This window comes from Scylla paramamosain, chromosome 1 (assembly GCF_035594125.1).
Source record: "Scylla paramamosain isolate STU-SP2022 chromosome 1, ASM3559412v1, whole genome shotgun sequence".
Taxonomy (NCBI): domain Eukaryota; kingdom Metazoa; phylum Arthropoda; class Malacostraca; order Decapoda; family Portunidae; genus Scylla; species Scylla paramamosain.
Genome location: NC_087151.1, coordinates 10,096,243 through 10,124,040, shown reverse-complemented (window position 1 = coordinate 10,124,040; position 27,798 = coordinate 10,096,243). Strand labels below are relative to the sequence as shown.

Below are 27,798 nucleotides of genomic sequence, written 5' to 3'. Positions count from 1 at the left end.
TTGTTTATATACGGCAGTGAAAAAGTATGTATATTTGTCATAGTTCCCCACCATAGAGGGAAACTGAAGGGTCCACAGAAAATGGGCGTTATTTTGTTTGGTGTGACTGGAAACAAAATTTAACTTCAGCACTCGTGGAGTTAAATCTATATATTGTATTTCTGGGGTCTTAATTGTTTTCCCTCTCTTTTCCTATTAAACAATTGTCCTCAAAAGTGTGTGTGTGTGTGTGTGTGTGTGTGTGTGTGTGTGTGATGCCCTCCAGAATAACAAGTTTGAAATAGATAATCCTTCATTCTATAACGTTTCTCTCCTCACGTAACACTACTGAACGAACTCAACAGGTCAGCAAGGAGGTCAGTCTTACCTTGGTACCTGAGCTGGGAGAAGAAAGCAGAGCGGAACGAACCCACAACAAACACAAACACACTTGTGTTCCGCAGGACTGAAACACTGGTTCTCATCCGAACAGGAACATTTTACAATGGAAAATCTTGTACATGAACTCAGATTATTTACACTTCCAAATGACTCTATAAGGTAACACATTAGGTTTGTAAAATGTATCCTTTAGACAACATGAAACTTACCTAATAACAACACCGACAACAACGCCAAAGTACCATCTAGTTAAAAGGAGTCGTTATCATGTAATTTCGTTTCACTGCTAGTTACTTTACGATATCAAAAAAAAATTTGAAGTTTTCAATAGCAATTCTAGTGAGGATTTAATAAGGATTCTGCATCATCACGAGATTTTCAAATGCTTTCATAATTCTAGTAATGGTTTAATAACAACACTACATCACCAATAGGAAAACGACCAGTGAACAATCTGACTGATCTCTGTGGCCTGCAAAAGCAGTCCTCGTGGGAGCCCAAAGTGTTTCAGTAAACGGAGCCAGTATGGAGGACTGAAACATTTTTGTGTGACTCTTCTATTGTACTACATTCATTCCCTTGTCCCGCGATCTATCACTCTCGTTACTCGCTTAATACGAGTGTCAAAAGTGCCAGATTTGTTTCATTGGTCGTCAGTACAAGAGCTCAAGTTTTGTTTGTTAATACTTATAGAAGAACGCAAATACAAGTAAAATTATGTAAACTATGACGAAGAATATAGATGACAAATATTCTTTATGCTCTTCTAAACTGAAGCAGCAGTAACAGGGAGTCATAAATACACTACGTAGTTACTGTAGAGAGATGCATGTATTCCTCAAACATTAAACCCGGATGAGTAATATAAGCAGAAGCAACCAAGAGTGAACACTTCTGATTAATAAGATACAACATTATCATGAACTTGAGAAGAATAATTACCATGTGAGAGATGTAGCTCGTATCACTCATACTTGAGTCTTATCTGATATCTTTGACCGGGGGAAGATTAACCGGTGGCGTACAAAGCATTAGAAAAGCATCAAGTAATCTAGATACATTTTTCTGTCGAAGGGTGTCATTCAGTGAGAAAGTTAAGGGGTGAGGTTGCGAAATGAAGATAATAAAGAGGAGAGGGATATCAAGGGGTTACGAGACTGTAGCGTTACACTAGAGAACGAAAAATGCAAGGGTCAATGAACTTGAATCTTGATTGCCGGATGATGTGAAATGCTGCATCCATTGATGTTAATTTGAAACTCTTAAAATAATTCTTCACTTCTGTAGAGGTAACTTTAGTATATAGAGTTAGTCCCTGATTCTTTGCTGTTACTTATGTATTACTACTATTACTACTACTACTACTACTTATGCTACTACTACTACTCCCGGAAGTGTGATGAAGAGGAATGTTCATAAGGATATCAAAATCATGAAATTGTTCAAAGTATAAAAGAGAACGACACTGTTACAGGAACCAGCATGGCGGAGACTGACTGACAGACAGACAGACAGACAGACTGACTGACTGACTGACTGACTGACTAATTGAATGACGAATGAACTAACAATATGACTCACTGATCTACATACAAACTGACTGGTAACTACTGTAGCCTTATTAGGTGATTGACACCTTGCTTGTCCTCCTGCCCCGACTGACTTACTAACTGACGGACTAATCAACTAACTCAGTAACAGACTGACTGACGGTTTGTTTGCTGACTAGCTGGCGAGAATACTATTACACCCCCTTTCGCTGCTTCCCCAGAGTCAGGGGTTGGGGCCATTTACGAGTTTCCTCCAGTTGTTTCTGTCCTTTGCATACCATTACTCCCATTCTTCGCATCACAGTCCCTGCAACTTCTCCTGTGTCTGTCTCACGCTCCTGACGGTGACGCATCGACGCTCCAGGCTCAGGGTGTGCTCCCGGTGTAGGATATCCTTGGCAAAGTCCTCGTGAAGGCGATGCAGGTCCTCCAGGGTGTCCTCGCTCGCCCTCAGCCGCTCGCGAAGGGACTCGATGCTCTGTGGCAACTCCTGAAGCTCGTCCTTCAGTCTGAGGGGGAACAAGAAGAGTTGGACAGGAGTAACAGCAGTCATAGTGGCCGTGGTGGTGGTGGTGGTGAAGGTGGTGGTGGTGGTGGTAGTAGCAGCAGTAGTAGAAGTAGTAGTACATAAGAATTTAAGAACATGAAAAAAATATGGGAATCTGCAAGACGCCACCAGACCTACACGTGGCAGTCCCTGTAAAACATTACTCTGAGGGCCTGACCGGGATTTGAACCCGGGACCTCTCGCACCCTAAGCGAAAATCATACCCCTAGACCATCAGGCCGATTATACAGGACCAGCGCAGTGGTACTAGTACCAGTAGTAGTAGTAGTAGTAGTAGTAGTAGTAGTAGTAGTAGTAGTAGTTGTTGTTGTTGTTGTTGTTGAACAACAACAGGAAAAGAAAATGGATTAATTGACTGATTTCAAATAAGACACCGCAATATCACAGAAGAAGAAAAAAAGAACAAGAGCAAGAAAAAGAAAGCTGCAGCAGTAGGAGCAACAGTACCTGTAGTGGGGCTGGTCGAGGCAGCGGTCGGCGCCAGGCCTGAAGGAGCGCGTCCAGTGTCTGCTCTGCGCCACCTGTAGGGGCGACTCCTTGTCCTGCAGGGCCTGGCGCAGCGACGCGATGCTCACCTCCTCCTGTGCTATCTCCTGACGAAGCTGGAGGAAAGGGAGATGTAAAGAAGCGTAAAATTTTAGGCCTCGAGAAACAAGCCTATGCAATCCAACCATCCAAAAGTCTCAAATAATAGTAAAAAAAAAAAGAATAAATAAATAAATAGATAATTAAAATAAGGAATGAAGAAACCAAAGGAAAAAAAGGAAAGAAAAGGAAAGAAAATTACCTTTTTAAGACTTCAATTCAGAAACGCTTTCCTGTTTTACTACGACTATTTCCAAAGGCCAGAGATGATTAACCGGGTTCTCAAGTGTGTTTCTCCTGTTAATAATGTACAAATATTGTTAATCTGTCACTAGAACCGTTAAAAAGAAAAAAATAATAAAATAAAATAAAATAAAACCCGTCTAACTTCGACTAGAGGCCTTTAAAAGTAGTCGAAGTACAGGGAGAAGTGTTTCAGAAGTTCTAAGTAACGCGAGGCTCACCATGCCGTCCTTCTCCGTGAGTCTCGCCTTGGCCTCGTTCAGTTCAGCAATGCGTATGTTGAGGGCCACGTCTACCGCCTCTGCCGTGTCCTCCGCGTCCCTCGCCACGTCCCGCAGCGCCTGAGAGAGAGAGAGAGAGAGAGAGAGAGAGAGAGAGAGAGAGAGAGAGAGAGAGAGAGAGAGAGAGAGAGAGAGAGAGAGAGAATTACCTTTTGTAAACCTAAAGTCCTGTCCGTATTATTGGGTAGTGCTTGATCTGATGAACTCATTTTTCTAGCCTCTTTCAGTATTATCAGATGGAGCAGTCTCTGATGACTCCATATTGTGAGACAGATCCCTTATCGGGTTGAGGCTTATCGGGAATGTTTGCGATGTTAACACCGCTGAATAGGTAGTAATTTGTGGAGGGTGGGCAGATCTCATTGTTCCGTCAGCTGTCAATTAATGAAGGCAAACTGATTCATCGGTCTGAGAGAGAGAGGAAGCGTCGTTAGGCGAAAATCCTGGTCGACATAGTAAACTTGCACTTTGTTCGACATTAGACGGCAATGAGCTCCTGCCACGAACCCCTTGCTGAAAGTCATGTAAAAAGGGCCAACAGTCAGTATGCGTTGGACATTAGTGAGGGGTTGGTGTCCGCGGCTTCTGCTCCTGTTTGCGCGTTACTTTTTGACATTGTTATAAAAGTTTTTTTTTTCTTCGTAAAATTATTATTTTTTTTTCAAAACAACTAGTTATGGAGCACTTAAATAAGTAAATACTTGGTAAAACAAAAACCAGATATACCATGATGAGTGCAATGCAAATTATTGCTCCGCAATATTCATGACCCATTTTATAAACGATCACTATTTGAATCTGCTGTGTGGAGTGGGTACTAAAATGTACCATATCATCTACAACAAATACAATGGTACGAGTATATACAAAACTTTATTTAAATGCCATTTAAGAGAAGCAAGGAACTATTTCTAAAAACATTAATTATATTGCTATAACGCCTCATCGTCGTGAACTGCAGCCGCTTTCCACATGCTTGAGGGTTGACGGTTCAGTGATTCGCTTATATGGATATTGATGAAAAATCTGTGTTTCCTTCATGATGACGACGAAATTTTTCCTTTTTCTCAGTTACCTCCTTCCTAGAATGTCGCATTCGTGTAGGATAATTTTAGGATAAATCTCAGATTCCATATCGTTAAAAGTCTTTATATTTATAAAATATATCATCATCGATCAAAGAAATTAAATAGACATTCACAGTGCTTGACTTTATTTTCAGCTTAATGTGTTCTAATTTCCTACACACGAGACACGCAACAGACTGTGACATCTGGATCCAGTGTTCATCCTGTTATCATCAACAGCATCGCCTGCCCCAACAGAACAACTACCACCAGCATCACCGCTTGCAACACAACCAGCAACATGCAGAGCGAGGCGCCTCCTTGCAGCAAGGTGCCCACCGTGGACGTGGGTGACCTAGGTGGGTGCCATGGCCGTCCTGGCCACCTTCAGGGGGAAGACGCAAAGCTCCTTTAAATGTTGCCCTTGGGAAGCACCGCCTGCTCGTTATACAACCTCTGGTGTACCTGACATATATTGTGAAGAGCTCTAGTGACCACCACAACCACCACAATTAATGAGTTAGTAAGCCTTCCTCAAGGTGGGCCCTGAAGCACGTGACTCTCCATACTCCTGCAGGCGTGCACCATGCAGAGGAGCCCTGCCAGCAGGAGTGGGAACGCGTGACGCGCGAGCTGGAGCAGGCCTTCAGCGATATAGGATGTGCCTACCTCACCGGCCATGGCGTGCCTGACCACCTGGTAAGAATGTTTGCAGGCTCCTCTATGCGTGGATGATGTTGATGTTGAAAATGGTGATATTTGGTCAATGTGATGGTGATGCCGGTGGGGTTGTAAAGAAGGTACTACTGTAGCACTGGTGGTTCACTGTTTCAGATCAATGAAATGCTGTCCACTGGTGTTGCTTTCTTCAAACAGCAAGAAGAGGTTAAGATTCGTTGGGCTGAAGATACGAATTTACATGGATACATCAAGATGAACTCCGAAAGGTGAAAATACAGCGTAATTTACATTCCATGTATTTGATGGTTTTACCAAGAAATAATCATGAAATGTAGGTATACCTAATTTTCCAGGGACGGAGGTTAACGGGCTTCACTTCTATATTATCCCTAACGACTTAACATTTTCTGCAGATATGCTGGAGCAGGTCCTGAGCTGCATGAAAGCTTTCTCTTTAAGCCAGACAGTTACAGCTCGTGTGATGAGGAAGCCCCGTCGTTTATGGTGCCTTTAGTGCCTCTGCATGAGTTTTGTCGCACCCTCTCTCGGAGGCTGATGACCTGCCTCGCCCTCAGTGTGGGTAAGTATTGTCGCCAGACCTTCGTCGTGGCGCTTGTTGTGCTGGTGGCCTCTGGAGGTTCAGTGTTGCGAAAAGTTAGACTGAAGGGCGATTGGAAAATGTGCCGATCACATGTCAATTGCTTATTTTTTTTTATATTCTCCCCTAGTTATTGACCAATTTCTTTTATTAAAAAAGCATTTTAATTAGGGAGGATAGGAGATTAAAGGCTATGTTTTTATTTTTTTTATAAAATAGTAAATCAATATTTTTATTGTTCGAGGAAAAACATTAAAATTCGATATTCAAATATTTGTCAAAAATGAAAATCAACTCCAAACAAAGTTTCATCCTCTAGGAATTCTTCCTTTTCCATAGTTTCATAAAGCTGCAACATAACGAGTAGTATAATAAGAAATGCAAATTGCTGCATTTTGAGCAACTGTACCATATATTATTTATTATTGTGTGTGCTCGCAAACCACAATGACGCACATGACTGTGTGGGTGACGCGATCCAAACATGTTCGCACCTCGCCGGACTTCGCTAGGTGTGTTGGTCCCCCGGGGAAACACCCAGGACTCACACCTTACCTTCACACATTTTCCTCCTAAACCACGTGACAGAAGTATTGTACGTGATTGGTGGACTACTCTCGGCCCGGGTCAAATAAATTAACCATATTGTCTGCGATTTTCCTGGATTTTCTCTCTTCTTGACCAGGGGGTCGTGTATCAAGGCCGAGAGTCGTCCTGGGGTAGGTCAGCATGAGACTCAGTCGGGTCAGGGCCCATGCAAACACTATGAATTTTACTATATTTCACGATTGTTTCTTTTTGAAAATGTATGAAGTATAATGTAAGAAGCATCTTTTTGTGCATCTAAATAGATCAATAAATATAAAAAAAAAAGTACATATTATATGACAAAAATCGAAAAAAAAAGTTATTGATACTTTTTTTTTGTTTTCTCTTATATTTCTATGAAAGTAAACCTATCATGAGAGACCCAGAGAAATCAAGCTATGATCACATTATCTTGTAAAAACACTGAGTTTTAGGTGTGTAATGGACGGAATATGACGATATGCGAACATTTCACAAGACAAATCCATATTCATAAATTTTTTATTACCTTTTACATATAACAGAAGAAAGAGCAAGAATGATAGAAATTTCTAAGCAAATAGTCATTGTTTTAGGTTTACATTACGAATGTCATTATTATCTGGAAGACTTTAATGCATCTTTCTTTTTAATTATGAACATTTTTCAGGAAAGAATCGAGATTACTTCGTGAACATGCACCAGGACAGCGGTACCAAGAACAGCCTCAGCACTTACCGTCTAAACTATTACCCACTGGCCTCTGGTAATCAAGAGGACGTGGTTGGATTCGGTGCTCACTCTGATTACACTACTATATCCCTTCTTTATAGCAATGACTCGAAAGGCTTGCAGGTAAGTGAATAGTAACGTAAATAAATAAATAAATGAATATTAGAAATTCAATCAAATCATTAAGTGGAGATAAAGTCTTGCTTGCCTATGTTTACTACCTCGTGATACCAAGTCTACTACTTCCTGGATAAATTAAGAGAAAAAGCCAAGACGTGAATCATAGTAGGAACAACTCTCGCGATACGTGTCATAGGTGCAGCACCTCAATGTTGGCAGGTTCGTGACTCAGCTGGGCAGTGGGCGGACGTGCCCTACGTTCCCGGCACCATACTGTTACTGGCGGGGGAGTTCCTCCACTTCCACTCCTACAAGAGGTTCAAAGCACCGGTGAGTCGGTGTTCAGAGAGGATCGCTAGGTTATTCAGCACCTAACATTATAACTTTAATGGAACGAGCTTTCCTCTTTAGGTTCTCTGTATCAATTGACTTCCATATAAGAAAGGGAGGTGGTATCCGTGATGGTAGAGGATGGCGTTGGCATAGCGGACGCCTCCATTCCCATCCAGATAGAGGTTGTGAAGAGATGCTGTATACACAATCAGCTTTTCATTGTTTAGTACGGACACGAAAATGTGATGCCAAGGATGTCTATTTACTCTTGTGTCTTCTGTTTGTTCAGATGCATCGCGTCGTTGTGCCCAGTGAATACCAGCCCGGGCGACTACATCGTGTCACGTTTGGCTTTTTCGATCATCCTGACTCGCACCAGCCAATGTGGCCTCCCAGTGAAGACCCTACCAGCCCTGCTCCGCCGAATGTCAAAGACTATTTACTGGCAATAATGCGTAGAGCGGTTGACATAGGTGCTAAGAAATGAGAGACAAGGTGTTGGAACAAGCATACTGTTTGGCGTTAGTTACTGTTTTGTTTAGGTTAATTTTAATGTGTCAGGAGGCCATCCAAGGAGAAAAGAATGATAAAAATTAGCCCCTAAAGCGTTATAACTTATTTTGTTGTTGAAAATATGCTTGGCAAAGAAACTTGGGATCAGATTTCTTAAAGTATTTCTCTCAAATAACACAACTGGTCGTAAGATATCTGAAATGTCAGATGATAGGAACGACTAAGTTGAGCAGAGGATCGCTTCAAATATAAGTCTCTTTGTAAGATGATGGCTTGAAAATGTCTGATCCAACCTGACACGAGTTGGACAGACCTGCTTTTAAATCTAGATAATGAAGTGATCCCTTTATATCTTGAAATCTACTTTTCCAGAGTCAGGTACTTGTAGTAAGTTTGTCATTCATTTCATGTTAAGCTGTACAACACCTTCATGTATCTCAGTCTCTTTTTCTTCTTCTACTGCTGCTGCTGCTGCTACTGCGTGCAATTTTCCTCAAGAAGGTTCAAATCAGTTACAAGGTTCAGATCAGTTACAATGATGAGAGTTGCTTTAATCGGACGTGTGTGTGTGTGTGTGTGTGTGTGTGTGTTACGAAAAAGTTGCCGTGAAAGGTACAGTACCTTAGTTCACCTTGGGGAAGTCATACCTGATCAGCAGCGCCCCTCAGCTGACTCCCCGTCGTTATCTCCCTGCGACACACATCCAGATGCTCCTTGCTGCGCAGTCTCCACGTGTCTGGCACAGACACTCCCTCGTTCAGGGCCGCTGACACCGCCTGTGAAGGGCAGTATTTACAAGAACGTAAGAAGATCCAAATAACAGATACACATTAGAGAAGGAGGCTCTGGTAAGTTCAAAGAGAGATAAATATTTGGGAGTTATAATCAGCTGTGCTTTAAATCAGAAATAAACAATGCATAGTGCCCCAAAATTAGGCAGATCATATATTAGGAATTATATTCAGGAGCGTTAAAACAGAAGTCCCGGAGAAACGTCAAATTTATATTTGACACTAGTCAGACCTTAACTATTGTAGATTATGCTGTGGATCTTTTCTGGTCTCTATTATACAGGAGAGATACGGGTCTATTAAAATTAGTACAACAAAAAATGAAAAAAAAAAAAAAAAAGGATGAGAAATATTCCTTACAAAAGGAGACTGAAGTTTTCAAGTTTACATTGTTTAGAGAGACGTAGGATAAGAGGGATCTGATAAAGATCTTTACGTGTTTAACGAAATATAACAAGGATAACATAACCACAAAACATTGTTCCAGATTGATAAGGTTATCAGTCACTTCACTAACATCTTGTCATGGTTACTGATATTTTTTTTTCTTTCTCTCTTTCTGGTACATAATGGATTAGAGACGTGAGTGACCACTCTCTATCAGATTCCACTCACTCAATGTCCTGAATATCATTACTGCTACTACTAGTACTACTACTACTACTACTACTACTACTACTACTACTACTACTACTACTACTACTACTACTACTACTACTTATGATGCTGATGATGATGATGATGATGATGATGATGATGATGATATTGAAAATAATAATAATAATAATAATAATAATAATAATAATAATAATGATAATAATAATGATAATGATAATGATAATAACAATAATAATGATATTAACAATAATAATGATAATAATAATAATAACAATAATAAAATGCTGCTGCTGCTTCTGCTGCTGCTATTGCTGCTGCTTCTTCTTCTGATTCTACTACTACTACTACTACTACTACCACTACTACTACTACTACTACTAATAATAATAATAATAATAATGATAGTAATAATACTCCACTACTACTACTAATAATAATAATAATGATAATAATAATAATAATGATAATAATACTATCACCATCACTAATACTTAAAACAACGCCAATAAAAATAATAACGAATTTAACAATACAATTCTGGTAAAAAAAAATCCATTACCACCACCGCCACCACCAGTGTTCTTTCCCTGACAACCCACCTTGAACTGCGCCTTGATACGGTCGTTGGCCAGCTTGGCGGCGAAGTGGTCCAGCTGAAAGGCTTCCTGTTTGTCGGACCAGTCATGTTCCAGCAGCCTTTTGACCTCCAGCAGGCGACTGATCTGTGCCTCTGTCTCCTTCAGCGTCTGTGTCAGGAGGCTGCGACCCGTACTCAGTGTCTCCTTCTCCTGTTCGGGTCATTGCAGATTGAGACAGAGATAAGAAGGAAGGAGAGAAGCAAGGGGGAGGAAGGAGGGAAGGATCGAGATTCATGGATGAGAAGGGAAAGAAGAGGGAGGGAATGAAAGGAAAGGAAAAAAGGAAGAAGGAAAGAAAAATAAAGAATGAAGGGAATGAAGGAAACGAGGAAGGTATGCAGGAGGAAGTGAAGGAATAATAAGAATGAAAGAATGAAAAAGGAAGGAAGGGAAGAAGAAAGAAAGGAAAGGGGGACATAAAGGATATTCGCGCAAGACTAATAAAAGAGAAGAAAAAAAACGAAGGTAGAAAGAAAGAAAGAAAGAAGGAAAAAGAAGGAAGAAGGAAAGCAAAGGTCAGTTAGAGACACTACTAAAATCATGAACGAAACGTGAAGGAAGAGGAAACAAAAAAAAAGAAAAGGAAAAATAAAAAGAAAGAAGGAAAGTTGAAAGCTCAATAGAGTACAATGAGTTCTCAACAAACTTGGGTAAAGTAATGATTCAGGACTTTTCTTTTGTGTCACTTATATAAGGGAAGAAGAGAACCAGTGTGTTGCCAGCCATCCGGACACTCTCTTCAAACATTAGTGAGGAAGGCAGGGAGCAATCTTATCTATAGGCGTTCATGTTCTTACAGGTGAGAAAAAGAAAAAAAAATGAGAAAAAGAGTGTGGCCAGGAGGGCTGGTGGAAAACTTCATGCAAAAGGCATCCGGGGCGGCCCTCTGCTGCACCTTACAAGGAAGGACCTTGTAAGTCGTCGTCAACGCCAGGCATTAGACTCCCTGCCAGTGGAAGCATCAGTACTACAAGGTCCCGTGCTGGCATCAGTCCTGAGGAAAGTCTATGTGGATGATCCTTGGCAACCGTCAGCAGTCTCGGTCTTTGCTGATGAATGTACTCTCTCTTACACCTATCCCAGAGAAGGAAGCAGGTGTACTGCTGATGACATCAACTAGCAGCTAAGGGTATTAGAGGAATTGGGTGCACGCTGACAGGTAACCATTGCCCCGGAGAAGACTCAGGCAGTGGTGATGTCTAGGTCTCCCACTGCCAGACCAGCAGTGTAAGGAAGACTGCTTTTTGGTGGTGTTCCTCTTCAGCTTCAGGAATCCATCAAGATTCCTTGAGTAAAGGTGGACCGAACACTATGCTTTGATGGCCACATCTAGACCATAGCCAAAAAGGCCTCCAACAGAGTTTCCGCCCTGCAAAGGATGGCTGGTTTTCTCGACAGGAGACGGAAGCTCTTGGTCTGTAAGACCCAGATACGGCTCTCACTAGAGTATGCTTCCCTCTACTGAATGTCAACAGCTGCCTCCCCACACCAATAAACTGAAAAGCATCCGTTATCAGGCTCTGTGACTGGTGGATGCTGCAGACTCCTCTGCCCAACCTAGGCCTGCGAGTCCCATCAACTCACTGGAACGTTACAGAGATAGTAGTGTTCCCAAGGAGAAGGTGCAGGGAGCGCCACATTTCGCTGGGATGCACCAATCTCCAGGGATCGCTACACGGTGCAAAAGAACGGTACACTTGATCAGAAACACAATGGAAGTGACGCCTTCCCGAGCCAGCCAGCACATCCGCACCTTTATGGGTCACGTCTCCAGGATGTAGGATATTTCCATAGCCGTTGTGTCTCAAATCCGTCACATGAACACCCAAAGCGTGAAAGTGGCGGCTTATGCCTGGAGACAGAGACAGTCTCCCTGACACTACAAACACAGTGATAGTGACAGTGATGCACACAGACAATCATACTGATACAACATAATATACAGTACAGTGAACTACATTTGGGACAAACTGTGGAACTATTAAATCGCTTCAAGACACTTTCTTTGTAGCTGAATATAGTTTTTGCACATTTTTGTATACTTGTATATGGTTTTAATTTTTAATACTGAACCACGTTAGGCTAAGTTAAGCTATACATTGTCCTTTAAATAGGTGGCACACGACAGTGCACCTTTGGACAAAAAATACTGATGTATGCTTAGCTAAAAACGGAGAGAGAGAGAGAGAGAGAGAGAGAGAGAGAGAGAGAGAGAGAGAGAGAGAGAGAGAGAGAGAGAGAATGAAAAATTAGTACACAATAAATATTCGTTGTTACATTGACAAAGAATCTCTCTCTCTCTCTCTCTCTCTCTCTCTCTCTCTCTCTCTCTCTCTCTCTCTCTCTCTCTCTCTCTCTCTCTCTCTCTCTCTCTCTCTCTCTCTCTCTCTCTAATAATAATAATAATAATAATAATAATAATAATAATGACAAGGAGGTTCCATCTGTATTACCTTGTTGAGAGCAAACACCACCGGGTCTCGCGTCCTGTCCACACTGAATCGAAATCTCCTTATGTGGATGCACTCCTCGTTGTTCCTCTCTGGCAGCTCCAGCGCGAACAGGGCCACCTAGGAGTGCAGGGGGCTTATGAACTGAACTGAGAGACACACTGACCGACTTACTTTTTCCGGATTTTACGTCTGGGTCCCCTAATTTATCTAGGTTAGAACGGTGCCTCCTAACAAAGGACTTTGGTGTTGGGTTTTCGAAACCTTAAACCCGAGTGGATGCCCTTCCTAAACTCGGACCGTGGCCAAGATTCGAACCCGTGCTCTTGAGGACCCCTCGCCCCCCAAGTGTGTCCGGTGTTCCCATATTGACCGACTGGCTGACGGACCCTTAATTCAATCAACCGTCTCTTAGCTGTTTCCATCAAAAACGGTTCCTTTCTTTGCACAGTTCATTAGACCTTCCCCGAAACATGGACCACAAAGGAACTTCTCAATCCCCACCTGCAGTCGCGATTTCATGGTGTTCTGGAGCGCCAGTTCGTCTATGGTGTTGTTGATGGCGTGGTGGAGGTGCGTGCGGAGCTCCAGGGTAGAAGCGAGGCGCTGGTCCAGCCCATGAGTCACCGAATTCTCCGCCGACTGGGTGCGTTCCTCCGTGTAGGTCTCCGTGCGGCGGCTCTGACCTCGTAGCCTTGGAGAGGAGGAAGGAAGAGGAGGAGATGGAGGAGGATAAGGAGCTGGAGGAATTAGATTTAAAGCTAACCTCACATCATGTTCCTATCGTATAGTTTTGCTGAACATTTTATCAGAATAATAAACTGACATCTATATCCTCTAGATGCCTGTGTTTTGCATGTATTTACTTTATTCAAAAATGTTTCTTAGCAATAAATCGTATTTTAGAATGAGGAACAAGCTGAAATTCAACTTTATATGACCTCCGTTTCAGATCTAGAGAACATTCATTAAAACTAACAACTAGAAAGATAAATGAATAAAAAAATAATTATTAGCTGTACAGTACTGTTCTCGTATATTTATTTCTTTATTTTTCATGAATATTATTTGAGCGCCAGAAACGAACTAACTTTTCGGAGCGCTGCAGGAGGTCCTGTGCATGGGTGTGGCGGTCCAGGTGGTGGGCCGCCCAAAGAGCAGGCGTGAACTCTCCCGCCCGCGCCTCCTCCACCGTCTGCAGCGGGGAAACTGCCCTCACCAGCCTCTCGCGCATCCCAGTCACGTCCACGGCACTGGGAAAGGAGTTTTGTTATCATCATCAGCATTATCATTATTATTAACATTATCACAGCAATAGGCGCACAGTTAATCGGTCAGTGTTGCAACAGATCCCGGAAAGATGACGATACAGGTAACTTAACGAGAGAACGTGATTGATTGCGTCACTTACCTGTAAGGACGGTTACCTGGTCTCACATCTCTGGCTTGGGTGTGGGGCACGAGACCTGTGAAGGTGGTGGTTTCCCTCGGGGCTGCCACCTCCTGCCGGGCACTGGGCAGGCCCACCTCCTCCACAGCCTGCACCACCGCAGGGCCCTCCATCTCCCAGGAGCAAGGCAAACTGGAGACAGGAGGGGTGTGAGTGGAGTGGACAAGCTTGTTTTGTTAATATTCTTTCTCTCTCTCTCTCTCTCTCTCTCTCTCTCTCTCTCTCTCTCTCTCTCTCTCTCTCTCTCTCTCTCTCTCTCTCTCTCTCTCTCAGGTGCATATTTTTTCTTTAATTTCGTCGTCGTCGTTGTCGTCGTTGTTGTTGGTGGTGTTGTTGTTGTTGTTGTTGTTGTTGTTGTTGTTGTTGTTGTTGCACTATCAGTACAGATAAGTAGGGAATAATTAAAACACACACACACACACACACACACACACATACACACACACACACACACACACACACACACGACTCCATGACGTGAACTCATAACCTGACAACATATCCATAATAATCTTGTGTAAACTTCTATTCCTAGAAAAGAAGAGAAAAAAAGGCAGTAGCAACGCTGTAAGTTGAGGTACCTGACGGAAAGTAAAAGGACGATAACACTGTCTTCCCTGGTGGTGGCGGAGGCCAGGCACTACTGAGCCAAGCGTCCTCCCTGTCGTCATAACAACCGCGTGGTCAAAACAATATCTCAAGACCAGGATAGAAGTTCTCACGACGAAAACTCCATCCACCGCGCCATCCAAGCTCCACTTCTTTGATAACTGAGTGAGCCCGTCAAGTACATAAGTACTTGTACTAGTACAAAAAGGACATAGCGAGTGGGTCATAAATAAGGTGTGACGTTTTTATTTAAATGTGCATTGCTGAATAAGAAGCAATATAACTGACTAATTACTATTGCTCAAATTTCATAATTCTCTCTCTCTCTCTCACACACACACACACACACACACACACACACACACACATATATATAGATATTTCATTCATCACTACACAGTAAGCAGCATAATTCCAATAATTAGCGTGGTCTAACAAATTGATGTTACACTAAACCCATTAAACACAACTATGAAACATTAGAAACATATAGAACGCACACGCACAATCATTCAGTCAAACACACACACACAAATACACACACCCACACATACACACACCGGGTAGTGTAGCTCACAATCGAGAAGACCCAAGTTCGAGTCCCGGGCGCGGTGAAGCAGATGGGCGAATCTTTTAAATAATCTGTAGCCCCTGTTCACCAGCAGCAGTACATATGAGAAGTAAGACGAGAAGTTGTGGCCTCGCTGTCCCGGCGTGTGGCGTGTGAGTGGTCGAGGTCCGACCCTTAGATCAATCTGACTTCTTTCCATACCACTACTTTTGTAAAATATCTAAAGTACTACTCTCTCTCTCTCTCTCTCTCTCTCTCTCTCTTAATAATCGCTGTATCTTACAGAGCACTGTTTTTCCTTCTTTGTATAAGAATAGCCCACATTAAGGGGATACAACATGCGACTAAAAATTTCAGGAGATCGTGGTTACTAACGATTGATTTATGGAATCACTATTATGATCTGTTCGTGTTAGCTATGAAATTTATTGAAAAGTTGTTTATGCCATCGTATTTAAGAAACATTTTAGTTGTTTTTTTTTTTTCGAAATTGTTCCTTCACTTACATTCGTCATAATTTATATTAATTTTACAGGGCTTTCATAAACATTATTGAGTTTTCAGTCACCGTTGAGTCAAATAGTATTAATGACGTGTAATGTTCACCGTTGTACAGCTTAACATCAAATGAATGACAAACGTTACCCAGAACTTACTTCAAGTACCTGACTGTGGAAAAGTAGATTTGAAGATATAAAGGGAACACGGAGTCTATAAGGAAGGATCATTTCATTATCTAGATTTAGAAACAGGTCAGTTTAACTCGGGTCAGGTCGGATCAGGCATTTTCAAGTCATGTCAGTACGCTCATCAACCTGCAAAGAGACTTACATTTGAAGCGATCCGCTGCTCAACTTAGTTGTTGATATCAGCTGACATTTCAAATATACTGCGACTGATTGTGTTATTGTAGAGATATTTAAGGAATCTAATCCCATACTTCTTTCCTAAGCACGTCCCAGAACGCCTAATTTCATAGAAGTTGTTTTAGCTAAAGATAAGATGTGAAGTTTCCAGTTTAGATTATAAGTAAAGGACGGATCGAGGACGTTCAGTGTAGAAGAAGGGAACAGTTGAGTGTCATTGAAGAAGAGGGGATAGTTATCTGGAAAGTTTTGTCGAGCTGATAGATGGAAGAATTAAGTTTTTGAGGCACTGAATGATACTATACAAAGAATATTTTCCTATTAGAATAACCTGTACTTTCACCTCTAACAATATCCGCAGAAACTCGTGTTACACTCTGTATATGAAATAAAGAGTACAATCATGAACAACTATTGAATTTCAAGAATGATATATATAGAAGATTGTTACCGCCGAGCGGGTGAAAAACAGCCGAGCGGATGAAAGAAATTGTTGTTGAAGAAGCGTATGCTAAATAACATGTTCTGTGTTATGAGAGTTAAAGTGAACTAGTATATTAAGTTCTGGTGCTATAAAAGTTAGGTAAATGAGGAGAGTATAATCGGCAGCTGTGTCGCCTCACATGGTCCTGTGAGACTGGTGGTGAGAGACTAATATGACGCATGGGTAACACTAAGGAAACCGAGCTAATTAGAGTAGAGACTAAGGAAACTGAATTCATTATAGTAGTTAATTGCAGTAGTGAAATTCTGTGAGAGGAACTAGCAGTGGAGAACTTAGCTGTAGAGACGTAGTGAGGGTCGTGTTTACGTGGTAAAGTTGATGACATGGCGCGTAGGGTAGATAAGACACAGAGGGATCTCTATAGAGGAATGGGTCATGCTGGCCTAAGGATAAGATGGACAGGCGTGAGGCGCCTAGGGCCAGCAGGAACGAAGCCCGGAGGGACAGATCCCTTTGTACCGCCACCGAGTCAGGGTGTGACTACTCCAGGAAAGATCAGACCACTACAATACAGACGCAGGTGTTGCTTGGTGACAGGCCTCCTTAAGACCTCAAACACGTGAGTTCCACATCTGTATTACGAGGGGTCGATTGCCCTAATTAACATAATCAATGATTAGTGATGCATTATGTTGATACAATATTTAATGGTTAGTAGTGCTTCGCACGTCTTAAGTTTATTATGTATGCCTTCAGGTCTGACCGAATGCAATAAACGATTCCTGTCACCGTGCGGGTCTGAAATCCTTTTAGCTGCATTCGGGCAGCTACAAAGATTATTAGTAACTGATTCCTCCACTAAAAAAAAAAAAAAAAAAAAAAAAATCCAACGCCAGTGTCCAAAATTTAGTTAAACAAATGAAAAATATAAATACACTTTTTACAGACGTCACAAAATTACATACGATAAAAACACTAAATCATCCCAATCAAACAATATTTTCTCCGTTTTGTAGAAAATAAAGTGATTAAAACATTTCTTGCATGGAGTTACAACTACAGTTATACGTAAGGCGTCGAAATAGAAAATAAAAATTGCACAAAATACTTGTAATGTTTAAAATGTAAGGCAAAACTAACGAAAATATATAATTCAAATTAAAAAAAAAAATAGAAACTATAAATTAAGCAGACTGGAATCATAATGTACTAATTGCAAGTGATGGGTACCGATCCCACTGATCCAGAACAGTACATCTGGCGTTGTTCATTTCGTACCTAAGGCATTGACCCCACTGACCCATTGTTCGTTATGTACCCAAGACACTGACTCCACTGATCTAGGACCAAGAACCCAGTGCTGGCCCCCTATATTGGTGATGCAGCTCAATGTCAATACTCTGTTATGCACCTACAAGGAATGGAAGCACTTCTGAGAGATCATACATGACTACCAGATTATTTAGTACGTATTCCACAGCGCTGTAACTCACCTCTTTTCGAGGTAAAAAGCTCGTCACTTAACCGGATGGTACATATGTCACTCTCCATGAGTTAATGAGGGATTGCTATCGTTGACACTTTCACGTATCATCCCAGTTATTGCTGTTAATAATGTTTCTACTTTTCTTCTCGAGAACTCTCTATAGGTCAACGCCAAAATGTATTGAGTTATAAAGTTATTTATACGAACATTAGAAAATAGTGACGACTTCACCTTAACTCACTTGTGCTGTTCTCACATTTTTTTTTTTTTTCTTGAGAATCGACTTCTTTGTCGATGTCCGTTATGATTCGTTATTTCACCTCCATTTCCAACACCGTTTTGCAGCTTCCTAATGATTTATCTGTCTCTGGTCAGCCAGATGGTGACAAAATTGTCTGTTGCATGGAACCATCATTACTATCACACTATGGGTATTCACATCATTACACACATTCCTAACTCTTTCTCGCGTGCAGACAAAAGGCAATACTCAAATTGCTCCTACATGTGAATACCCCACCCCTATATTCCTTTCGAAACAGCTGCACTCGCCCTCTTACAATTGCCTCAGGTTTCCCCATATGCCTTTGTCTGTGTAGATCATTTCAGCCATTTTGTAATTTTGTCTCCAGTCAGTTATGGAGGGCACACCCAGGAAAACCCGTTGCTTCGCTCACCCTACGACGTACTCCTGGGGGGATTGCCCTGGACTAGTTTCCATGCAGATCTCTTCCCCATAACAGGTAAAGCCTGACAGGAGGCATCAATTTACCACTGTCATGAGATTTGTGGGGGTGCCCTTGGCCTCTGCCTTCTGCCATACTGGATTGTGCCTTGCAGAAAAGTATCTGAAGTTTCCCAAGACCTTAATGCTACAGCCAAACGCATGGACAGTCTATTGAGTTATCCAGTAAGCCTCCAGTCACCTTGACTTCGGTGTTAGGTCAGGAGACCTTAAGACCCGAGGCCTTCACCTCCTAGTGCAGTGCCTCAAAAGCCATCACCAGAACCTATATCAACCCCATAAGGATTACTTCGCAGTTGACAATAACAAGATCAATGGTATTGATATTGTTGGTAAATGTTCCACAATGATTTTGATTTACGGTTCTACCCAATACCTTGTCCATACAAACGTTGGAAAATGACAGGGCATGGACACATTCTTGCTTCACCTGCGCAATCACAGGAAAGAAATTTGACATTCCCCTCTGCGCTTGACAACATTCTCAGTACCGGACTATAGGCAAGTCAATAGACCTTATAGCAATCCCGCAGTTACTGCAACTCCAAGAGTGACTGAAAATGCATTGAAACGAATGCCTTCTTGAGATTAACAAAGGTTCTCCAGTTTCTCAAGGTGAAACACTGAGTGCTCAGATTTGGGGATTCTTCTGGACCTAAAATGAAGCTTCAGTGATGCAGCAACTAATTTGTGATCAGTAGGAAAGAATTCAGCACTTCAGAAAACCCTGCAGTTCTGAAGGATCCTCCTATAAGTGCTACTGAGTATGTGATTTATCTCCTTAACAATCCTTCTGGCACTGCTGTATTAAGCCCATTGATGAAGCTCTGATGTTTGATACCAAGAGAACTGCTGGTATCCCTGTTACCAAAATCATGAGAACCGACAAGTATCTCGTAGATAGCTCTGTCATTGCCGGTACATGCATTAATAATTCAACTAAGACAATGAGTGTGTCCCGGTCCAATACTGAGTCGAGTATGGCTTAGAACATGTCTTCTTCGGTTTCGAATTCCTCGATAGAAGCATACACTGCAACTAGACACATGAAGCCCATGGTGTACTTTAGACTCAACTGCATTATAATAACCCTCATCAGTTGGAGTAACGGCAACAACGAATGGCTGCAGTCTGATGGAGATGCTTATAGCTACCACGGGCACCATTGGTCATGCTGAACTGGTTGTAGGTGTACCCATATTGCAATGGTCTTGCCACTGCCAGGCTTTATCGTTTAAGAGTCCCACTGTATCCACCCTCGTCCTGTATCCTCCTTCCCCTCACACACTCATCACACCATCCCATTAACACCTCCATCTTCCCTTTTACAGACATCACAACCCCTTCCCCTTCCCTCTCCCTGACTAATCGTCTCTCCGCTTTCCTGTCAGATACCCCCATTGCTCCCTTTCTCTAGACCGCGCCCTTTGCCTCGCTTTCCATCTCGTCCGCTAACGAAGAGAAGTTAAGCATCCAGCAGAGTTGAGCTTCATGGTGTAGTAACTAGAGTATCGAATAGCATATCAGACATCCACTGTGGTCAGTCTTCCCGCTATCTAATCATCGATAAACTGAGACTCTGTTGTTTTGTAAGGGGACGGTGGTACACCAGAGGAATGAACTCTGAATCCGGTGGTTGTCTTGGATTATTATTTAGGCTGTGATTACATGTTTTTTACTATGTTTCACGGGTACTATCTTAAAATCAATGAGCTGTGTGTTATGTATAGTAAAATTCTCTATCTGAAAGTATCTAGTTTTGTACAATTTCGAGTAGGAATAGACTGATTTGATATGTTTCAAGAAGCCACCCGGATTTTAAGGGTTAAGGATGAGGGAAACTAAAGAATAGTGGAATAAAAACAGGTTACACTTTTTTTTTACCATTATTGCAAGGCTGTAGGACAGTAGGAGCGTATGTCTGTGTGTGTGTGTGTGTGTGTGTGTGTGTGTGTGTGTGTGTGTGTGTGTGTGTGTGTGTGTGTGTGTGTGTGTGTGTTCACCAGGCATACCTGGTTATGGGTGCCGACAGGATGTGTTTAGGAATGTCATGTTGACCTGTGTGTGTGTATGAGAGAGAGAGAGAGAGAGAGAGAGAGAGAGAGAGAGAGAGAGAGAGAGAGAGAGAGAGAGAGAGAGAGAGAGAGAGAGAGAGAGAGAGAGAGAGAGAGAGAGAGAGAATATATAAGGAAGAGGTTAGTGAAAGGGAAAAATTATGCTTGAAAAATATGTTACGTTGATGATAACAGTGATTAGGGGCAGTTGTGTGTGTGTGTGTGTGTGTGTGTGTGTGTGTGTGTGTGTGTGTGTGTAAAAGCGTGTGACAGGGACGGAAAGATGAAGCTGATTGATTAAGTGTTGATGAATATTGATTATTACTTTGCTTTGGCTTTCAGCACTTAATGAGTAAGACTGATGCTTAATGGACATTACTTTTCTTTTTTTTTTCTAATAAATAAAAAAAGGTAGTTTATTTTAAAGTCAATTCGCAATAGTGCTCAAATTGCGCATTTTTATCATAAATTAGAAAAATAGTCGTAAACTGCGCGCGTCTATCATAAATCCTGATAAGACTTGATCAATCCTGTCTACGCGTGGTTAATGACACGCTCTCACTGCAAAGATGGCCGCCCCGCAACAACAGGTCACATGACGATCAGCTACACGCAGCGTGGCTGATCATTATGTGGATGTTTCTGTTCGATTCTGGTGATGTGACATCTGGCAGCGTTTAGAGAATTGTGAAAAAGTGTCACAGCCGAATGAGCCGGACAAAATATCAGAAAATAACAATGATTTTGTATGGAAATGTCAGAAGAAAGACTACAGAATATAAAAATATCATATCCATGAGAACAGGATCATTTTCTTTTTTTTTTTTTTTTGTACGCTCAAGACTGTCACTTCAGAAATGGGTATATGTTATGTATCTCTGGAGTGAGAGAATAAGAAAAGCAGACGCATGCTGACAGGTAAACATTTCTGGGAAGACTAGGATTGGTTGTTAGTTTTTTTTTTTTTTTTCCCCCAGGAGCTTTGTGCCTTGAAGCATGCCCAGTTCAAGTCTGTGGGCAAGGAATGATTTGAAATCGATGAAGTCACGTTTCTTTCGTAAACCAAACCATCACCGTGGACAAGCATCTCACACGTCTTCGGCATTGTTGACACGAGTACAAAACCTGCAACTGGCTACGTGGAAATTATCGAGGAGAGGACTACAGATAAACCTATTGTACAGAGGGGTTTGTCCAGGATCCATCATCCACAGCGGCGAGCAACAGTAATTCAATCCATAACGTTCTTCGAGTCATCGACTGCCTATCTAACAATCAACATGGCTTTCGACCCAATATATAACGTCTTAAGCATTTGACAGTATCATCGACGCCATGGTTCCTAAGAAAATTGCAAAAACAAAAGTTGACACTATTGGCTACATAAGTATTTCAAGAGAACACAATCTCCAAAAATTATTGTTGTGTATGTATTCTGCAGGGCTGCAAGTTTTTTCCGACATTTTCCAAAAATGACATATCAGATGATATCAATGATTGGATGATGGTTCAATACGTAGGAGACATACATTTCTGTACAGCAACACTGTCAATAATCTTGATGACTTCATTCATAATACACAAGAAACATTGCATAAAGCATGCCTGTGCTTTCTTACGAACGGACTCCCTACGAATGCTCAGAAAACACAGTGTATGTGCACAGCTATGTATCAATTTATATCTCTGGTTCTGCAGAGTGTAGAATTCTCTTGCTAATCAATCTCTATTAAATATTTTCCGCCATTTCCACTTATCGTTAGTTACAATATCGTATTCGGAATGTTTTCCTTTATAAGTTAAAATGGTTAATTTCAATACTGATCCAATATTGTAGCAAATAGTAATTATATGACAAATGGTGTAAATATTTCCATAATCTTCTTTCACGTACCTTATCTTTTTATTTTATTTTATTTATTTTTATTTTTATTTTGCTTTGCTTTACAGAGTTTCAGCAAACATGTTCGTGCTCTACAGTCACGCTTGAGTCAAAATGGTCCATATCATAACATAGATGAGCAAGGGCAAAGTAATGAAGCAATGTGTATTACCAGACTTATATGAATGGCACCCCACCATTCAAGAAATATTTTCAAAAACTTTTTTTACCAATATTTCGTAATTCTAAGAAATAGTCTCCTTGAAGTAAACTTATTTCAGTCTTTTATGTTGTGGTTTATTCAGATCAACTTTTTATGTAAATACACATGCGAGAGTTATATTCTATATAAAATAAGTGTGTGACACGAGCAATATATATATATATATATATATATATATATATATATATATATATATATATATATATATATATATATATATATATATATATATATATATATATATATACATATATATATATATATATATATATATATATATATATTTTTTTTTTATGTAGGAAGGACACTGGCCAATGGCAACAAAAATCTAATAAAGAAATATATATATATATATATATATATATATATATATATATATATATATATATATATATATATATATATATATATATATATATATATATATATATATATATATATATATATATATATATATATATATATATATATATACAAAAATTGCAGTTGTGCTGAGGCTGTTTTTGGTGCTGGTCTCGATTTTTTCCTGAAAATACTTAAAATTAGACTGTTGATACATAAAAGGCTTTCAAATAGTAATTATGCTCCAAATGTATTCCTTTTCTTTTCACAGTAAATACTTAATATGTCTCTCTCTCTCTCTCTCTCTCTCTCTCTCTCTCTCTCTCTCTCTCTCTCTCTCTCTCTCTCTCTCTCTCTCTCTCTCTCTCTCTCTGTGTGTGTGTGTGTGTGTGTGTGTGTGTGTGTGTGTGTGTGTGTGTGTGTGTGTGTGTGTGTGTGTTGTTGTTGTTGATTCGTGCCCAAAACATTTGGTACCCGGACTAAGGAGAGCCCAGTACTTAAGTCTAACTTCTCGCAGCACCGAGCCTCCAGAGACCGCCAGCACCACAAGCGCCACGACGAGGGTCTGGCGACGATACTTACCCAATCTGAGGGCGAGGCAGGTCATCAGCCTCCGAGAGAGGGTGCGATGCAGCTCATGTAGAGACACTAAAGGTGTTATAAACAGCGAGGTCTCCTTATCACACGAGTTGTAACTATCTGGCTTAAAGAGGAAGCTTTCACGCTGTTCAGGACCTGCTCCAGCATATCTGTGGGAAATATCAAGCCGTTTGTGGTCACGCTGTATCTTAAAGTTTGTTAATCTCCATCGGTAGAGAAATTACATGCACTTAATTCCACGGCACTCACCTAGGTCACCCGCGTCCACGGTGGGCACCTTGCTGCAGGTAGGCGCCTCGCTCTGCATGCTGCTGCACCTGCTGTGCCTTCTGCTGCTGCTGGTTATGTTGCAAACGGTGGCGATGGTGGTGGTTCTTTTGTTGGCTGCGGTGATGGTGATGGTGATGTCGCTGCTTTTGTTGCTGGTGGTGGTAGTGGTGCTGCTGGTTCTCTTTCTAGTGGGAGTGCTGCTGATGGTGATAATGAGAACAAAGTGGATGATGGAAGCCTGATGTCACAGTCGATTTTGCGCGCCGCACAATGTTTTAAAAGCGTTGAGGAACTGTGTCCTAAGGTTATTTGCATGATTGAAAGCAGACTTTTATACCTTCTTCAATCACAATAGATTTTGCAAACAAACACAATCTGTGTCAGAGATCCGTCTCTGTGTGCTGAGCACCATAGCAGAGGTGATTGTATCCACCATTGAGGCATGCATTCCTCATTCTTTTTTTTCACCCTAAACCTTCCAAAGCTTGGTTTAACTCAGCCTATTCTTCTTGCTTATATCTATTCTTTTTACCTTCTCCCTGTCTTCATTCTTCCTCCACTTCTTTGCCCCATGTGTTCTCCTTCTCCCTTTACGAACTCCATAATGTCCTTTTCTTCTCCCCCCCCCCTGTTCCTTTCTTCTCCTCTCCTCTTTCATCTTCTCTCAAACCTCCCTCCCTGTCACCTCCCCTCCCTTTACCTGCCCAAGATAAAGTGTTACGAGAGTGATATCTCTCTCTTTCCCCCTCACTCATCCCACAACATTCACTCCTCAGCCTTCCTCACTCTCTCGTATAATTTCATTCTCATTTTCTGTCAGTCTTATGTAGAGCACCTTGATATCATTGCTTTAACAGAAACTTAGTTAGATATGTCAAGAAAAGTATTAAATCCAGAGGTTAAGAAAGATGGTTATACATTGTTCTATAAAGACAGGTAAAACAGGAGAGGAGGAGGCGTCGCGTTATACGTTAGGGACACATTACAGGGCTGTATTAACAGTAGAATTAAAACAGATAGCAAAACAGAGTCGATGTGGGTAGATATTAAGGAAGGATCACAGTTAGTAGTACTGGGAGTAACGCACAGGCCACGGAACAGTACAAAGGAAATTAACACCTCACTGTGGCAGGAAATAAATAGAGCAGGAAGGTACAGTCTGGTCTGAGTGGTAGTAGATCTTAATTTTAGGAATATCGACTGGAGTCTGATGGTGGGTATCAATGAGGCAGAGGAATTTCTTAAGGTAATTCAGGATGATTTTTTTAAAACAGGTTGTCGTAATACCCACAAAGGGGAACAATATTCTAGATTTAATTCTTACTAACAGGGAGGAAATAGTCACGCAGGTAGAGGTTGGAGGACAGCTAGGCAACAGTGACCATTGGGAAATTAGGTACAAATCAATATGGGAAGAAAATTTTAGAAGCAAAAACACTAGTAAAATACCTGACATTATAAGAGCAGATTTTGAGGAATTAAAAAGGTACCTCCGAGGACTTGCATGGCAACGAATGCAGGGTGAGGTCAGGTCCGAGACGGAGTTGAGAGAGACAAGGCAGGATGAGAGAGGTAAGGTGAGGTGTGAGGGTGACAAGAGGAAGGAAGATGTGTCCGAAAGGGGCGGAGGAGAGAGAGAGGGGGAGATAGTGTGAGTATGTTGGAGGGTCAGGTCATGCTGAAATGAGAGAGGTGAGGTCGAAGCGAGTAGATGAAGGAGTGGAAAGGATGGAAGGGGCCGAGATGAGGGGATTAGGTGAAGTAAAATGTAGATGAGTTCTATAAATATTTCGTAGATAAAGTGCATACAGGAGTTAGCAAAGATCCCGTATAGAGCAATAAGATCACAGAAAAAATTACCCTAAATGGATGACTGCTAGGTTGAAACATTATATAGGGCGGAAGAGAAGTATATATAAGAGATTTAGGGCAGGTGAAGAGGTTTTAAGGCCACAATATAATGAATTAGTTAGAACAATTACGAATTACGAATCAAAGGTAGCCAGCCAGGCGAAGAAGGACCCCAAGGAATTTTATTAGATTTACAGGACGAAGAATAAGTATACTATAGGTCCATTAAAGGCAGCAGATGGGGAGCTGCTTGGTTCTGGGGAGGAGATTAGTAAAATTCTGAATGAATTTTTTTTAACTGTCTTCACCCAGGAAAACATGCAGAATATGCCAAATAGAGAACAGATATTTAGAGCAGATGAGAATGAGAAGCTGACAGATATTTCCATAACTAAGGAGATAGTGCAACAGGAGATAGATAGGCCAATAAAGTTCAAGACACCAGGACCAAATGAAATATATCCCACAGTACTTAAGGAATGCAAAGAGGTTATTAGTGAGCCGTTAGTTTCTGTCTTTAGGAAATCACATGAGTCAGGTGAGGTACCAGTAATGTGGAGGCAGGCTAATATAGTACCCATCTTTAAGAAAGGAGACAAAACTTTAGCGTCTACTTATAGACCTGTCAGCTTAACTTCAGTTGTAGGTAAAATATTGGAGTAAAATATTGGAATAATAATGAGGAACATTAGAGAGCATTTAGACAAACATAACTTGATAAATCAGTCACAGCATGGCTTCATAAAGGGGAAGTCTTGCCTGACGAGCTTGTTAAGTTTTTACAGTAAAGTGTACGAGGCAGTAAATAATGGTGATAGTTATGACATCTTATATCTGGACTTTAGTAAAGCTTTTGACAAGGTATCCCATCAGAGGCTCCTAAGAAAGGTTATGGCAAGGGATAGATGGGAAGGTGTTAGGCTGGATAAGGTCATGGCTAAGCGACAGGCGACAAAGAGTTGTAATAAACGGCTATAAATCCGTGTGGGGTCATGTAATTAGTGGAGTGCCACAGGTATCAGTATTAGGGCCACTGTTGTTTTTTAGTATATATCAATGACTTGGATATTGGAATTAGTAGTGATGCTAGTAAATTTGCGGATGACACAAAGATAGGTAGATTAATTAGGTCTGAATCGGATGCCATCGCCTTGCAGCCAGATTTAGATAGGATGAATGAATGGACGGACAAATGGCAAATGCAGTTTGATATCAACAAATGCAAAGTACTTAGCGTAGGTAGAGGAAACCCACACAGTAGGTACACAATAAACAACGAAACTCTGGTAGGTTCAGGGTACAAAAAAGATTTAGGAGTTATAGTTACGAGTAGCTCTGAACTCCGTCTAGGAAAACAAGGCATAGATGCCAGAAACAAGGCAAATAGGGTATTAGGATTCAATTTTAGGAATGTTAAAAGTAGAAGGCCAGTAGTAATATTAAAGTTATATTTGGCGCTGATCAGACCTTATCTAGACTACGCTGTGCAGCTCTGGTCCCCACATTACTAGAAAGATATAGGTCTATTACAATCAGTACGGAGGAAAATTAATAGAAGGATACAGGGAATGAGGAGTATTCCTTACTAGGCGAGAGTGAAGCTGTTAGATTTACATTCTTTAGAGCGACGTAGGTTAAGAGGGGACCTGATAGAAGTCTTAAAGTGGTATAAAGGTATAAAGAGAGGG

General features: G+C 41.2%; 2 protein-coding genes and 1 non-coding gene across 4 annotated transcripts; 1 reads left to right on the top strand and 2 right to left on the bottom strand.

The window, feature by feature from the left end:
- Window positions 1-775: 775 nt before the first annotated feature.
- LOC135100088 (tektin-4-like) lies at window positions 776-26,737 on the bottom strand. Of its 2 annotated transcripts, XM_064003011.1 has the most exons (11): window positions 24,239-26,737; window positions 23,972-24,138; window positions 14,128-14,298; window positions 13,808-13,969; window positions 13,221-13,410; window positions 12,720-12,836; window positions 10,228-10,416; window positions 8,867-8,995; window positions 3,549-3,668; window positions 2,947-3,101; window positions 776-2,440 (listed from the first exon to the last, which is right to left on the bottom strand). In XM_064003011.1, the coding sequence occupies exons 3-11, from the start codon at window positions 14,277-14,279 to the stop codon at window positions 2,230-2,232; spliced, it is 1,425 nt and encodes a 474-aa protein (XP_063859081.1). In that variant the 5' UTR covers window positions 14,280-14,298; window positions 23,972-24,138; window positions 24,239-26,737; the 3' UTR covers window positions 776-2,229. The 2 variants fall into 2 exon arrangements, with proteins under 2 accessions (XP_063859081.1, XP_063859091.1); XM_064003021.1 differs by lacking the exons at window positions 23,972-24,138; window positions 24,239-26,737 and adding an exon at window positions 14,748-14,999.
- Window positions 2,648-2,719, bottom strand: Trnap-agg (transfer RNA proline (anticodon AGG)). Its single transcript has one exon. It is a non-coding gene; the product is annotated as a tRNA-Pro (tRNA).
- Window positions 3,830-8,568, top strand: LOC135100093 (uncharacterized). Its single transcript, XM_064003037.1, has 8 exons — window positions 3,830-4,461; window positions 4,831-5,034; window positions 5,253-5,374; window positions 5,510-5,622; window positions 5,770-5,936; window positions 7,192-7,376; window positions 7,593-7,703; window positions 7,996-8,568. Exons 2-8 carry the CDS (start codon window positions 4,977-4,979, stop codon window positions 8,191-8,193), a joined length of 954 nt encoding a protein of 317 aa, XP_063859107.1. The 5' UTR covers window positions 3,830-4,461; window positions 4,831-4,976; the 3' UTR covers window positions 8,194-8,568.
- Window positions 26,738-27,798: the final 1,061 nt, after the last annotated feature.

Excerpts from the sequence above, each read along its gene's own strand:
- LOC135100093 (XM_064003037.1), top strand. The coding sequence starts at position 4,977 with ATGCAGAGCGAGGCGCCTCCTTGCAGCAAGGTGCCCACCGTGGACGTG. Across the intron at positions 7,377-7,592 it reads ATGACTCGAAAGGCTTGCAG|GTTCGTGACTCAGCTGGGCA; the intron begins GTAAGTGAATAG and ends CAATGTTGGCAG. Across the intron at positions 7,704-7,995 it reads ACAAGAGGTTCAAAGCACCG|ATGCATCGCGTCGTTGTGCC; the intron begins GTGAGTCGGTGT and ends CTGTTTGTTCAG.
- LOC135100088 (XM_064003011.1), bottom strand. The coding sequence starts at position 14,279 with ATGGAGGGCCCTGCGGTGGTGCAGGCTGTGGAGGAGGTGGGCCTGCCC. Across the intron at positions 10,417-12,719 it reads TGGTGTTTGCTCTCAACAAG|GAGAAGGAGACACTGAGTAC; the intron begins GTAATACAGATG and ends TGACCCGAACAG. Across the intron at positions 2,441-2,946 it reads CTCGACCAGCCCCACTACAG|ACTGAAGGACGAGCTTCAGG; the intron begins GTACTGTTGCTC and ends GTTCCCCCTCAG.